Source organism: Crocodylus siamensis, chromosome 2 (assembly GCF_052110815.1).
Source record: "Crocodylus siamensis isolate JL-2025a chromosome 2, ASM5211081v1, whole genome shotgun sequence".
Lineage (NCBI taxonomy): Eukaryota > Metazoa > Chordata > Crocodylia > Crocodylidae > Crocodylus > Crocodylus siamensis.
In genome coordinates, this window is record NC_143396.1 from 11,660,685 (window position 1) to 11,675,484 (window position 14,800).

Genomic DNA, 14,800 nt, shown 5'->3' on the forward strand with positions numbered 1-14,800 from the left:
CCTCTCCCCCACCCCCCTAGGCAATCCCCCTCCCCCTGTGCCCCTCCCCCACCCCCAGGGAATCCCCCCTGCCCTTCCCCTTCCCCAAGCAACGCCCCCCCCAGGGAATCCCTCCTGCCCCCCCGCCCAGCCCCCCGCCATGCCCCGGCTGGAGGCGGTGGCCAATGTGGCACTGCGGGTGCCCGGCGTGGTGGTGCTGGACCTGCTGTACCGTGGGGACGCCCAGGCCTTCGCCGAGACGCTGCAGCCGCCCCACAGGCCCCCCGCGCTGCCGCCCCGCGCCCTCGGGCTCCTCTTCCCCCTGGGTGAGCGCGCCCCAGCCCCCGCGGGGCTGGGCTGGGGTCTGCCATGGACCCCCGAGCGGGCGGCGGGGGGGGCAGCAGGCAGGGACCCTGCGCCGCGCGGGGGGCGGCGTGTGCCTCCCACAGCCGGGTGGAGGCAGGAGTTTGTGCGCGGCCGCCTGCTAACCGGAAGCCATCAAACACTGGGACGCGAAGCACCCGAGCTGCTGCTGAGCCGAGCCTGGGGGCGGCTGGGAGAGATCAGCCCCGTTCCTCCACACAGTGCCGTGCCGTGCCGTGCCCGACTTCACCGGAGCAGCCTGAGATCTGGACGCAGACACTCGCAGCAGCTTCCCGAGACATCCGGCAGGCAGCGCAGCACAGCACAGCGCTTCGTGGGAAGCTGCGTCCCCACGAGCACGCAGACGGGGCAGGTGGAGCTCGAGTGGCAGCACCAGACCGTGGCTCGCAGAGCTGGACGTTGGTCTCCAACATCGCATGAGATGGTGAGGGTCTGTCCAGTGCCGGCGCTTTCTTCCCAGGACGATGCTTGCGCGCTTCTCTCCCCCCACAGAGAAGAGGAGCAGCTTGAGATCTATCCAGGAGCCGCCGGGCAGGGTTCCCTCCAGCCACCAGGCAGCTTTCTCTCTGCACCCCCATCCAGTTTCTCGGCGTCCTCGTGAAAACACGGGCTGCAAGAGGATCATGTAACACAGCTTGGTCCGGGTGGGGTAGAGCTGGTTATAGAGGTGAGCAGAGACCTAGAAGGACACAGTCATGTGTGACTGGTCACAATGCCACAAACAGAGAGGCACGAGGATGACAAACCAAGGATGCCTCACAAGGATGAACGTGGATCAACTTGGAGAGATAATAAGGTCACGTGGACAAGGGAGCTGGGGCCCGGGCAGCTGGCAGATCCTAAAGGACGTGGCATCAGAGTCTCAACCTGCTGTCCCATCACCACGTGGGGTAGGAAAGACGCAGGAGGCTGCACAGGGAGCTACTTAATAGACGCACGTAGGGCCTGGAAGGAAGATGAGTCACAGGGGAAGCATGACCAGGGGCAGCAGGGACTGGGAGAGCCAGGGCAAAGCCTCTGACAGGCCTGGGGAGGGGTGTTCTGGCCAGCGAGAAGGAGCTTCGTTAGCCTGTCAGGGTAGGAGGGATCGGGGAGGCCCTGGCAGAATCCCCCCCAGATGCTGGGCAAGTCACGCACCTTTGCAAGCAGCACTGGCCAAGTCATGGGGGTGCTGGAGAAGGGCCTGGCACTGCCTGACTTGGAAAAGGGGAGGCCGCATGGGCACGGGAGGCTGGCTCCTGGGCATGGCGTAGGAGTCGGCTTGGTTTGGGCAAGGGTACAGAGCCTGCCTGTGCTGTGCCCGGGCAGGTACAGGACAATACCGACCTGCCTGGGGATGCAGCCAAGGCCTGAAATTGCAGCCAGGCAAAACTCTTGTTGGGTAGAGCAGGATCCCCCCACGGCTTAGTGGTTAGGGGCAGAAAACCTGGTTCTAGCTGCATGGGTCTGCAAGCCTGTGTCTCCTGCCTCCCAGCTCTGTGCTCTCCCCCTCAGGCAGTAGACTGGGGACCCCTCCAGCCCTCCTGTGGGTGTTGGCTGTTCCCAAGCCATCTGAGAGCAGCTGTCACCCCTCAAGACTTTGCACCTGCCTCTGGTGCCAGCCTGTCAGCTTGTAGGGCCCCGGGCAAAGACTGCCTTGCCAGGGGCTGGCCTGAGCAGAGGGCAGAGGAGCTGGGCTGTTTGAAGCCCTGCAGCCTGCCTGCACCTGATGGTACCTCCTGCTGCTGCAAGGCCTCGGAGCCTGTCCCCAGGATGGAGGGGCATGAGTCTGTACCCATTGCTGGCCCCTCTGCATTGCTGCGACTATCAGCCAGGAAGCTTTACCAAGCATTTAAACCTAGTTAGTCTACTACTTGTTGATTTAACTCTCTGATAAATAATTAAGGAAGTCCTGTGCAGACCAGGCCTCAGCTACCCCTGTGGTTCCTGGGACAAGATAAGCCAGACATCGGAGCTGGCAACGCACCCTGCCTGCAGGGAGGGACCCAGGGCTGCATTTCTTGCAATGAGCGGATGTCATGTCAAACTGCCACTTCTCCCTCTGATTCCCGGTGACGATGGTTGAGGTCTGGACCCTGGATTTGGCCCAGTTCAGTGAAGCTTTGCGTGTAGCAAATATCCTGTCAGATGCTGCTCATGGTGTGACATTGCAGCTGCACTGACCCCACAGGACACTGGCATTGCCACAAGCCATGGTGAGCAGGGGAAGGATGGCTTTTTCCCATGGTGGCGTCAGTTCACAAGTTGAGCCCTGTTGGGGCTGGTCAGCATCGCTTGGGCTAGTCGAGCCACCCCTGGGTGACACTAGCTATTCAGCAGGTCCCGGAGCTGGTATGGGCCCTCATGCCCCAGAGGTGCTCTCTTTTCAATGAGCCATGAAGGCAAGATCCTCATTGCCTCTTCTGCTGCTGCAGGGCTGCCCAGGCCGAGTTTCACTGCCCTTTTACATCCCACCCTCCCTGTCTGCACCCCTGGATGTGAGCTCCACCTCCCTTGTGTTCTGTGTTGCTGTCTCTCACCCCAGAGGCAGCTGCATTGCAGCAGCAGGGGAAAGGATCCCAGGAAGGGCGGGGGAAGCTTACAAGTGGACTGGGATGGGTTGGAGAGCAGGGAATGGCTGTTCCCAGTTGTACCCTCCAGTGCTGCCTGCGGGGTGGTGGCATGCACGGGCCACTGGAGGGGAGGGCGGGTGCTGTGGGGCTGCAGCCCACCTCTGACCCGTGGTCCTCTCCCTGCCTCCCTAGGCCATGTGCTGTGTGCAGTGGTGCTGCTGCTCCCGGTGCAGTCCCTGGCGAAGCTGTACCTGCATGTCCTGACGCTGCTGCTGCTCTACATGGGGCACCAGACGGCCAGGTGAGCTGTAGGCACTGCCCTCCCCTGCCTGCCCCACTGCTGAGGGATGCCGCTGTCTGCTACCAGGGTCACCCCGGGCATGCAGTTCTCTGTTGTTCAGCCATGGGGTGAAGGTTAGGGTCATCGCAAAAATATTCAAAGGGTTTTAAAGACCAAGGGAGGAGCTGCAGAAGGATCTGGCACAACTGAGCAAATGAACAACTAAATAACAGGTGAAATTTAACATGGAGGAGCATAAAGCAATGCACCTGGGCAAAAACAACCCAGACTAGACCTACACTGTGAGAGGCTCAGCAATGAGCTGTTACCTTAAGTGCAGTTCATTGAAAGCATCAGCTCAGGGCTCAGCAGCTGTCAGAGAGGCAAACAACACGTGAGGGATGGTGATGGAGGGAATGGTGAGTCAAAGGATCCTGATGCCCCTTTATCAGTCCCTGGTGCAGCCACACCTTAAGCACCTGCCCAGCTCTGGTCCCCGCAGCTCCAAAAGGAGAGAAAAAAACTGGAAACAATGCAGAGAAGGGCAGCGAGGAAGATGGATGTGCAGGGGCGTCCCTAGGAGGGAGACTGCAGAGGCTAGGCCTGGGCAGCCTAGATAAGAGACACTGGAGGGGGGACAGGAGATGGGTTTACAACATCCTAAATGGCAGAGAGAAAGTCACTAGGGGTTTATCACTGACTGTCTCTCGCCAAACAAGGAGGGGTCACAACAGGTGAGGAGCAGCTGGCAGTTTAAAACCAGCGCCCAGCAGTTTGGTTTCCCCAGCCTGGCATTCATAGATGTTAGGGTCAGAAGGGACCTCAAAAGATCATCGAGTCCAGCCCCCTGCCTAGGCAGGAAAGAGCACTGGGGTCAGATGATCCCAGCCAGATGCCTATCCAGCCTTCTCCCCAAGGTAGGGGAGAGCACCACCTCCCTTGGGAACCCAGTCCAAATTTTGGCCACCCTTAGTGGGGACTGCTGCCCCCAGATGTGGGGGACGCTAAGAGCTCAGGCAGATTCATAAAGGGGTTGGGCATATCCTTGGAGGAAAGGCATATTAGTTGTTATTGGGCAGGGAGTGAGGGGCATGACATCTGCATCAGACCTGCCTGGAGCCTCAGTGCTGGAGGCTGCAGGGGAGAGACAAATAGGAAAACTCTGCCCAGACCCAGTCACTCTCCCTTCCAGCTGCTGTGGGACACTGGAGACTGGGCACACTGGACCTGGGGTCTGGCCCAGTACATGGCAGTTCTTATAATCCTATACTCCCCAGGCTTGGAGCTACGGCATCAGCACAGACTCCTACCCTCAGGCCATGGATTGTTACCCTGGCTGTGCTCAGTGCAGGGACCCGGCATGGGGTGGTGGTCAGGGTGTCTGGAGCAACAGGCAAATAGGAAATCACAGCGGCGGGCACTTTTGGCTGGGAGGGGACCTGTCCCTGGGGCCAGGTGTTGGTGAGCACGGGTGGCTGGGTGGATGCAGACCCCTGCGGTGAAGCCCCCGTCCTTCTGCTTCCAGGGACTATATCCAGCGGGAGATGGAGTACGAGTTCCGCGGGGCCGTGTACCAGGACCCTGTCGCGCTCAGCCGCTTCGTCACCGCCCTGACAAGTGAGGCGGCCTCGGGGCCCGGCCCCCATCCCCTCCCCAGCCCTCCCCTCCAACCCAGGGCGCTCGCAGAAGGGCCTGAAAGAGGGAGAGTGCTGGGGACCCATTCTGGGAGCACAGCAGATGCCAAGGCCAGAGGTTTCCTACTTCCCTGAGCAGAGGAATGGAGCCAGGTCCCACTGTCTGGCCGCAGGAGCCCCATGTGGTCTCTGGCCACCCACCGGTCCCTGTTAAAGGCTGCAGTGGCCTGTCCAGGATCTTGCAGCTGAGCTTGTATTACTGGGCAGCAGGTTTGGGGAGGAGGATGCCCTGCTCTGGGGCTAGTGCCCATGTAACTAGCCCAGGAAGATGTGTCCAGACATTGCTTTGCTGGGCTCCCAGCTTGGAAATGTCTGGGGGACTCTGGCTGTCACCCTGCCGAGAGCTGCAGAGGAGACAGCGATTATTCGAGTTCCTGCAAGATCTTTCCTTCCCAGGCCCAGACCCCAGAACCCCACGCCCCAAGCCCCGTCATCCCCAGCTAGTATGGAGAGACAAGGCTGGCGTGGGACATGGCCAGGCTCCTGCCACCTAGGGCCTTCCTACTAGGATCACCAATGTTGCTGCCTTTTTACCCCTTGGGCAGCGGGTCAGTGTGACCCACGTCCCGCACAGCACCGTGATCTGCCCAGAGCCAGACGGGTCAGTCTGAGCTGAGCCTCCCATTTTGATGTTTCTCAGCTGAATGGTAGTGAGAAACGATGGCCCTGGTGTGGAAAAGGGGTGCGTCACCCTTGAGCACCCCACTGGTTTGCAGCATGGGTTCAGTCCCCAGTTGTGGCCCGTTTGCACTGGTGAGTCAGGGTGCGGTTGGAGATCAAGAAACACTTCTTCCAGGATAGAGCAGGGAGGCCGTGGGAGAGACACCAGGGAAGGGGGGGACTCTCCGTCACTGAAGGGTTCATGATGAGACTGGACGGGCACTGGGCTAGGATGATCTAGGCACAACGATACCTGTGCTCTGCTATGGGGATGCCCCAGGCTTCTTGCTCCCCACCCTCCCCTTTCGGCTCCATGTTCCAGGGGGGTTTTAATCCTCCCCCAGAGGGGCTGGTGCTGCTGCCGCCTGGGCTGGGGATGGGGCTGGACTGTGCCAGTGCTCCTGCTGCACCAACCCCTCGGGGTCCTGGCTGGAGGGTCTCGCCCCTGCGCTAGTGCTCATACCAACACTGCACTAGGGGCAGAAAGGGATTTCGCCCTGCTCAGACTGGTCCAGACTGGGAGACTGGTCTGGCGGATTTGCCTCCCTCTGCTGTGGGGCCACGGCCTGGGCTCTCTGCAGTGTCTCTGCACCCCCACCCCCCGGCAGCAGCAGGACGTTGGAGGCTGTGGCCCCCCTGCTTTCCCAGGGGCAGGGGCAGGGGCGATGCCTGGGGCTGTATCGGGGGTGACTAGTTTTGCTCAGAGGTCGAACAGGGTTTGTCTGAGCTGGTTTGGATGGGGTGTTCCTGCCTCGGGCAGGGCTTGGACTGGATGTGACCCCCGCAGGTCCCTGCCAGCCCCATGGCTCTTGGATTTCTATGCCTCTGTAACAACCACTGCCACTGTCATCCTGAAAATGTCACCCTCCTCCACCCTGCAAGCTGCGTAGGGGACGGTATGGTGCAGTCTGTTCAAACAGCAAGATGCCTCTGTGGCCCGTGGGCCCATGCTGTCATGCACCCCCAAAGATGGGCTCTTTGCATGTCACATTACAGTTGCAAGTGGAGGTTCGAGTGCTTGGACAAAACTCTCACTGGCCCTGCTGGCTTATGCTGGGGATCAGGAGGCATTGCTTTCTGACTGACCCTTCAGAGCTGCAAAGAGAACCCAGGAGTCCTGGACGAGCTCAGCTCATCGGCTGCAGCCGTCTCTGATGCTAGAAGCAGCTGGTGCTGAGGGGAGCCACAGCTGTTGGGAGGAGGCCAACAGGGTCAAGCCTGCCATGCTGAGCCTCACCTCTCCGTTTCCCTCCACAGGCCAGGTCATCGCATGTGCTCTGTGCTGCCTGCTGACGCAGACACGGCAGGCATGGCTCTTCTCAGCCCCGCTGCTGCCTCTGCTGGCCTACCTCTGCGGCCTCCCCCTCCATGCTCTGCCTATGGCCAGCATCTTCGCCATGGCCCTCACCGCCCTCCAGGTGCTCTACATCATGGCTTCCCACATCCTCGTGCCCTTCCGCCTGGCTGCCGCAGCCTGCAGGGAGGTGGCACAGGTGAGAGCCAGCGCATGGGGTGGGGGGGGTGAGTTAACCCAGGAAGAGGGTTCAGGGAACTGCTGAGTGAGGCTTGGGGAAGGGGCACGGGACTCCGGAGGGGATCTGGCCCTCGGTGGGGTCTGACTGGGTGAGGGCCAGGGGTGGTGATACGGCTTGGGACCCAGAGGAGCTTTCTGCAGCCCCAAGGGCTCAGTGATGTGCACAGTTAAGACCTGAGGTTGGGCAGGCCACCTGGTGCCCTGGCTCTCTCCTGCTTCAACCGGGAAGAGCTGGAAGGACCCTGCCAGGGGCCTGCCACTCTGGTCCCCAGCCCAGGGGTGCTGGTGCCAGCTCCTGGAGCGCCCCGTCTCTCCTAGGTGCTGGAGCCGTACCAGCTGGTGGTGCTGGGCATGGGCCTCTGGAGCCGGCTGGCCGTGCCCGTGCTCTTCCTCATCTTCTGGCTGGTGCTCTTCGCCTTGCAGCTGTACTCGGCCCTGGCCTCTGGTGGCTCCCCCGCCCAGCCGGGGCTCATCTTCATCTTCCTCAGCAGGTAGGAGGGGGCTGCGCCCAGGTGTAGGACCCCAGTCAGGTGGGCAGCATGGGAGGGGAACTCTGCTCAAGGGGTCTCTGACTGTGGCCAGCCCACACAGCAAAGCATGTCATACCTATGATGTGGGTTCTGCCCCCAATCCTGCAGAGGCATGGCTAAGGCACCCATGAGCTCGGGGTGCAGGCACCCACTCCAGGACATGGCATAGATGTCCAGAGGCCTCCCAGGACTTGCCCGTGGCCTGCAGTGGACCCTGGCAGGTTGGGGGTCCCCCCCTCTCTTCTGCCCCTCCCCAGGGGACTGCGGGGGCCATGCTCACACCCTGCCACGTGTGTTCTCAGTGTGGCCGAGTGCTGTAGCACACCCTACTCCCTGCTGGGCCTGACCTTCACCGTCTCCTACCTGGCCCTTGGCATGCTTAACCTCTGCAAGTTCTACCTGGGTGGCTTCGGCGGCTTCCAGAACGGCAACGTCATGCACAGGTGAGGGGCGGCATGGCACCAGGGTGGGGCTTGGGACCCGGTCATCTACTCCCCAGCAAGAGAGCCTGGCTGGCCAGAGCATGCCCAGCTCTGGGACAGGGGGGTGTCCAGTTGGCTCTGCCCCTAGTGCCAGGTCCTGGCATCTTCTGCCCACCTGGGTGAGAAGATGCCACCTCCACCTGCTTCTCCAGGGTTGTGGGGGAAGAGACTCTGAGTCAAGGGGACCACCATGGGTCAGGGGTTCTTCACAAGGCCCCAGTGCTGTGAGCATGGGTTTCGGGGCATTGCTGCCCTTGCCAAGGGTGTTCCCTGGCCCATTGGCTTTGGACGCGGGGCCCTGGGCTAGGATTTGAGCCGGTTTCCAGCTGGTAGGGGAAGGGCTGTGGGGCCACATGAGGGGCTCTGCAGCCGCCAAGTTGGCCCACCACGGTGCCCGTCTGATCCCCCTCACCTTGCCTTCCTCACAGGGGTGTGACGGAGGGTGTGACGCTGCTGCTGCTGGCTCTGCAGACAGGGCTGCTGGACCTGCAGATCCTGCAGAGGACCTTCCTCCTCAGCATCATCCTCTTCATCGTGGTCACCTCCACCCTGCAGTCCATGATCGAGATTGCCAACCCCATCGTGCTGGCGCTGGGGGCTTCGCGGAACAGGTAGCGCCCAGCCCCTCCCTCCCAGCAGGAGGGGCACCCCACAGCCCGGGACACGGGGCCACATCACAGCACGGGGCTCCCGCGCTTCCAGGGATCCGCCTGTCTGGAGCAGGGCACAGGGGAGTGTTCCTGCCCCAGCCAGTCTGCCAGGCTTTGCGGCCCTGTCTTGGGTGTCCTAGCTGCTCTCCCAGGAGGGTGAGCTTGAGAAACACTCCTATCATATCTGCCCTGGAGCGGCTCTGGAAGAGGCAGAGCCTACACCTGTCTGAACCCTCTCCTGGAGGAGCTGGGGCCAAGACAGCAGCCGGCTTCGGGAACAGGGCATGGCCCATTTGCCTAGTGTGCCTGTGCCCTCTTGCAGCTAGGCACCCTGATCAGGCCTTGGAGGCCCTTTCCCATTGGCCTGGTGCCTCGGTCACCTACTGCTTTCTGCCCATGTGTGGGGAGAACCTGCTGGCTAACAGCGGGACCTGGGAGGAGAACATCCGAGCCGCACTGGCTGGGCTGTGGGGCAGTGACCCATCTGCTGTCCCTGCAGGAGTCCATGGAAACACTTCCGTGGCGTCACCATGTGCCTCTTCTTGCTGATCTTTCCCTGCCTCATGGCCTACAAGATTGTCCGCTTCTTCCACATGGACTTCTGGCTGGTCATCCTGGTCTCCAGCTGTATGCTCACCTCCCTGCAGGTATGGCAGGGCCCTCCTGGACATCCCTCTGCAGATAAGAGAGGTCCCTGCCCTTGCCCTGGTCCCCAGATTCCTGCTTCCCTCCCTGCAGGTGGCTGGAGACTTTGCTCTCCCCCTGCAAGCACGACAGGGTCCCCTGCCCCGCTGCCCTGTTCTCTCCTATGCTTTCCTACCTGGTCCTTCTAAAGAGGCCTTGGCTGACCATGGCCCTGGCTCCCTGGCACTGCCTGCTCCCCTCCCAGCTCAGCCAGGCCCTGCTGGACTTTACAGGCTGCCTTGCAAAATCCCTCTGGGCTGCAGTGATGCTCTGCACCTTTCTGCGGCTCCCTGCAACCACTGGCACAAAGCTTTGCCGAGGGTTACAGGGAGCTCGGGTAGCGGGCACCCGCATCCGGCTGCCCTCATGACCAGGCCATGTCCCACTTCCCCTCCCTAGGTGATGGGCACACTGTTCCTCTACACCCTTTTCATGATCGAGCTGCTGCAGGAGGAGCCGCTGGAGCGGATGGATGAGGTGATCTATGCGGTGAACGCGGTGAGCCGCGTGCTGGAGTTCCTGGTGGCCATGTGTGTGGTGGGCTACGGTGCCTGGGAGCTGCTCTTTGGCGAATGGAGCTGGATGGGCGCCTCCGTCATCGTCATCCACTCCTACTTCAACGTCTGGCTCCGGGCCCAGTCAGGCTGGAAGAGCTTCCTGCTGCGCCGTGAGGCTGCCAAGAAGATCAGCTTGCTGCCGCGAGCCACGCAGGGGCAACTGCAGGACCACAATGATGTGTGCGCCATCTGCTTCCAGGTGATTCTCCCCCTGCTCTGGCCGTGGCCTCCCTGTCTTTCTGCCCTGGGGGAACGCTGGCAGCTCCAACCCCTGCCAGCCTGACCTGGTTCTGCTCCCACGCACCCAGCTGGGGGACCTGACAGGGAGCGTGCTTCTGCTCCCAGCCTGGAGAGGGAACAGGAGAGGTCTCCCCATGCAGATTAGAAGCCCCTCTCTGCCTACGTGCAGCCTGTGGATGGGGCCCTAAGCCCCACTTAGCTCTGCAGCTTCCTGCTCACACTGCAGCCTGGCACCAGGCCTCCACACGGCCCTCTGTGCCCCCTGCTACCCCAGGGAACCGTGTGGAGAGATCAGGGTGTTGCTGCCAGAGATGCCTAGCGTCGCTCCTCAGGCGCAGGCTCTCTGCAGACTCAGGCACACGCTGCAGCATTGGCTCTGCTCAGGCCCCATCGGGGAAGTCTGCTCCACTCCCAGGAGTCCTGGATGCCTGCCCAGTTGGGCACTGGGAGTCCAGACAGATGCTGGGTGCCAGCCCCCTGTTCCTGTGGGGTGGGAGCAGACAGCAAGGGGGGTTTCCAGCCCTTCCAGCCACCCAGCAAAACCTGGAGAGCAGCCCATAAGCGCAGCATGGCAGCTTCCTCCTGAGCTTGCAAAGGGCCGCAGCAGTGAGCCCAGGTGTCTGTGGGGCAGGGAGGCTGGCGGGTACCCTCGGACTGAGCCTGGGTTGACGCAGGCACCCCATCACCCATGAAGTTCACCAGATGTGACGCGCGTGCGTGCGTGTGTGTGTGTGTGTGTGCGCGCGCGCGCGTGCACGCACGGGGGTTTAGGGACCTTGGCTGTGCTCCCCACAGAGAGCCCAGCCCAGCATGGTGGGGTCTGTGCTATGCCAGTCAATGTAAAGCTGCGGGTACCATGTATCTCCTGCCAGCCTGGCCAGCTCTTCCCAGCTGGAGCTCTGCCCCTGACCCCCCTTCTCTCTCCCCCCAGGGGATGCACGTGGCCATCATCACGCCCTGCGGCCACTTCTTCCACGACGGCTGCCTCCGCAAGTGGCTGTACGTGCAGGACACCTGCCCCATGTGCCACCAGCAGGTGAAGCCCCCAGCCACTCAGGACCTGCCGCCGGACCACCCAGAGCAGGGCTCTGGGGCAGAGGAGGCAGCAGCACCACCCCCAGAGCAGGGGAAAGGAGACAACGAGGCCACCGCTAGCCCAGCCCCAGGTGCTGGCCAGGCAGTGGAGGGCACAGAGTCTTGCTGGCTGGAGCAGAGGGAGCCTGTGTCGGTCAAGCCCGGAGCAGGGCATCAGCCCACGGACCAAGCCGGGAGCAGGATTGCATCACCAAGACAGGGCAGCACCCCACAGCCAGATGCCAGTGCTGTCATATCAGGACCAGACCCCTTCAGGGATCCCAGCCCGGTACCTCCGGAGGCCATGCCTAGTGGGGCAGAGACCTCGGAGCAGAGCACAGACAGCAGCCTCAATTCCCTTGCCAGCTGTGACCGCAAAGCCAGGGACAGGGTGGACTCTGATGCCCCCTCCTAGCGCCATTCTCACAATAAAAGAGCCCTGGGAGCCTATGGGCAAAGCCTTCTCACGTGCCCACCAGGCCCACCCAAGGGCACAGGTGCCAGGAGAAGCCAGGGCTGGGCACAGGCAGAGCTGCCCTTGGGACCCCCAAAACCAGCCGCAATGTCCCCCGCTCCCCACTCGCTGTGGGTGTGAGCACCCCCGGCTGGATGGGGCATCGCAGCCAGAAGCAGCCGGCAGCCAGCCCTACCTGCCAGCACCAGCATGGGAGCCAGCAGCAGGTGCCACCACAAGCTCATCTGGCTGGGCACGTCTGCCTTACCCAGGGCGCTGGAGCCCAAGGAGGGGTTCCCAGGTGAGCAGGGGGCAGGCTCCAGCATGAGCAAGCTCACCCTGAGAGGCATCATTCCTCCTGGCCAAGGTACCTAGTTTGACATCAGCTGCCGCGACCCACCCCAGCTGTGGCCACGTGGCGGGTCAAGGCCAGCGGGTCCCTCTATGGGGGCTGCAGTCCCTCCCCCCTCCCATGTATTTATATCCCGGAGGGCTTTGTGTGGCAGACACCCCCCGCCGCGGGCCCCAGGGGAACGCAATTACGCTGTGGTGGAAGGCGCCTTGATTTGCAAAGCCTCAGGGATTAGCAATTAGCAGGGACCCGCAGTTGCGCTGCGGAGACAGGCAGGCAGCGGGGCAGGGACAAAGCCGGCTGGGCGGGGACCTGCTTCTCCCAGTACTACGGTCTGGGGACACGGGACTGGCAGGGGCGAGTGGTGCGCTGAGGGGGTGGTCACGTTGACGACTCAAGTGCAATTAAACTTCAGAACCAGCCCTGGGCTCTTGGATCATGTGTTGGGCTCTGTGCTGGGCCACGTGGCTGTGGCAGGTGCCCCCTGCCCGGTGCCAGCTGGGCCCGGAAGCATGTGGCATCCAGCATGTCACGCGTGGAGGAGGCAGTTGGGCTGGGGCCGGGCCCCTCGGCTTGGCCGCAGTGCCCTGCTCCGGCCGGGCGGTACCTGCCCACCTGCTCCAAGCAGGACTCTGCCCTCCTCGGGGCCAGACCCTGCTTCCCATGGGGCAGAGGGACCCAGCCTGATCCTTCCTGCGTAGAAGCAGAGCCATGCCACTGCCACGCCTGGGTAGAGATGCTCACAGAAGCCCAGGCGAAGGCACTGCTCTCCTGGCTCGGGGCTGGGTTACGATGGGCCCATCCAGGCCCCCACGTTCCCGGGCACTGGGACATCTGCCTCGGCCTGTGGCTGCTCCAGTCTCGCGCCTCTCTGCTGCCTCCGGGGCCAGGCGCTCACGCCAGCTGCCCAGGGCATCTCTCTGAGCAGAACGGGTGTACCCTCAGGCCCCACGAGGGCAAAGGGACCCCTGTCGACCCCCGGCACAGCGTGCAGGGCTAGCCAAGCTCAGGGTTGTGCCCCCGGCAGCTCTCGGGCTCTGCCCTGGGGCCCCCCCGCCCACATTGTGCTTGCCCAGCTGGGTGTTGGGGGTGCCAGGCTGCAGGGAGCTGCCCCCCCACCCCGCAGCTGTGCCAGCAGCACCCGCCTGGCCCATTACAGCTGCAGGGGGAGGGAGCAGCCCCCCTGGAGCCTCAGTCATCCCTGGGGACTGAGTAAATGGGCCCCCCCACCTGGTTCCGGCTGCCTCTGCCCGCCCAGGCACTTAGCAGCGCCGCGATGGCAGGCGCCCAGCTGGGCCCGCGCAGCCATTAGCTATGGGGGGGGCATCCGCCCATCACGCCTACGGGGGGGGAGCAAGGAGTCCCCAGCACCACCAGATAAGGCAGGTATAACCAAGGGGGCTTTTGCCCCCCCCACTGCAAAGCCTGTATCCATCTGTCCATGCTCCCCTGGAGCCGTGCAGCTGCTCCCTCTGTGGGGTGCCCCCAGCCCCAGGCATCACGGAGCCTGGGCCTGAGCCCCCTCGCTGGCTCTGGGGGGTGGTCCCAGCCGGCCCCCTCCATACACCCTGCCCAGCCAGCTCCATGCACGGCTTTCCATTAGGGCAGGTGACGTCAGCGCAGGGAACTGGGGTCCCCAGGGACTGTGCGGGAGCCGGATCCTGCTAACGGGGGTGGAAAGCTTGGGGGCAGCCGACAGAGACCCCCCTCCAGCCTGGTGTTGCCTCCTGAGCAGCGGGGGAGCCTGCCAGCGGGCCCCGCACACACTGGGAGGACCGCCTGAGACCCCCATCTGCACACGTCCAGCGAGGCCTCCCTGGCACCGGCTCCGGGGCCTGCAGCTGGGCCGAGCTCCCGGAGCTCCCTCCCGGGATCGGAGCAGGCAAACGAGCCGTCTCGGGGCTGCGGCAGAGCCGTGCCCAGCACCAGGGAGCTGCAGGAGGGAAGGGGGTCCATGCCCCAGGCAGTTGCCCCTTGGTCTGTGACCCCCCCCAGGTGGGGGCAGCATAAAGCCAGGGGCTCCTTGGCTTAAATTCCAGCTGCGGGGGCCTGGGAGCATCCTGCCCGGGTGCGCTGGCCTCGGCAGCACCCTGGGCCCCAGCTGGGGGCCAGTCGGGTGAGGGGGGAGCCTGCAGGCTGCACAGCAGAGCTGAGGGCTGCTGGGCCTTACCGGCTGCCGTGAGGTGGGGGGCACAGCCTCTGCCCGGGACCCCCGGAGCAAATCTCAGCCAGCCCTGTCCTGCCCTGCCCTTTGCCTGGGGCGCAGGAGGTGTTGGCTCTGCCGGGCACCGGCCCTGGGTGCCGGGGGCACCTGCGCGGAGGTGAGGTGCGTCGGGACGCCGCGGCCAGCCGAGCTGCAGAGCCGTGCGCCAAGCAGCTCGCCCCAGCCAGCCTCTGCAGCCCCAGGGTCCCTGGAGAACCGGGCCGGAGGGGACTCGCTGCAGGCCGGCCTGGACCTGACCCCGCAAGCACAGGGCCGGCCAGGGCCGGAGGCTCCGCTGCGTGTCCAGCCCCCGTGGATCCAGCGCCTTCCTCACGCCCAGCCTCAGTTTCCCCTGCTGCAGCTGGAGGCCATTGCTCCTAGTCCTGTTCCCAGCTGCTCCGCCATGGCCCTGCAGGGCAAACTCAGACTCAGTCCCGGCAGCTCCTTCTCCCCACGCGCGTCTCTTGCCTCCCAGGCCCTGACCCTCGTGG

General features: G+C 63.4%; 1 protein-coding gene across 4 annotated transcripts; it reads left to right on the plus strand.

The window, feature by feature from the left end:
* The first annotated feature begins 41 nt into the window (after positions 1-41).
* On the plus strand, positions 42-12,522 carry LOC149869909 (RING finger protein 145-like). Of its 4 annotated transcripts, none has more exons than XM_090035234.1 (10): positions 42-305; positions 3,108-3,216; positions 4,721-4,812; positions 6,807-7,042; positions 7,402-7,574; positions 7,916-8,056; positions 8,524-8,706; positions 9,245-9,392; positions 9,829-10,185; positions 11,158-12,522. In XM_090035234.1, exons 1-10 carry the CDS (start codon positions 140-142, stop codon positions 11,713-11,715), a joined length of 2,163 nt encoding a protein of 720 aa, XP_089891360.1. In that variant the 5' UTR covers positions 42-139; the 3' UTR covers positions 11,716-12,522. The 4 variants fall into 4 exon arrangements, with proteins under 4 accessions (XP_089891360.1, XP_089891359.1, XP_089891361.1 ...); XM_090035233.1 differs by lacking the exon at positions 42-305 and adding an exon at positions 314-1,253; XM_090035235.1 differs by lacking the exon at positions 42-305 and adding an exon at positions 314-787.
* Positions 12,523-14,800: the final 2,278 nt, after the last annotated feature.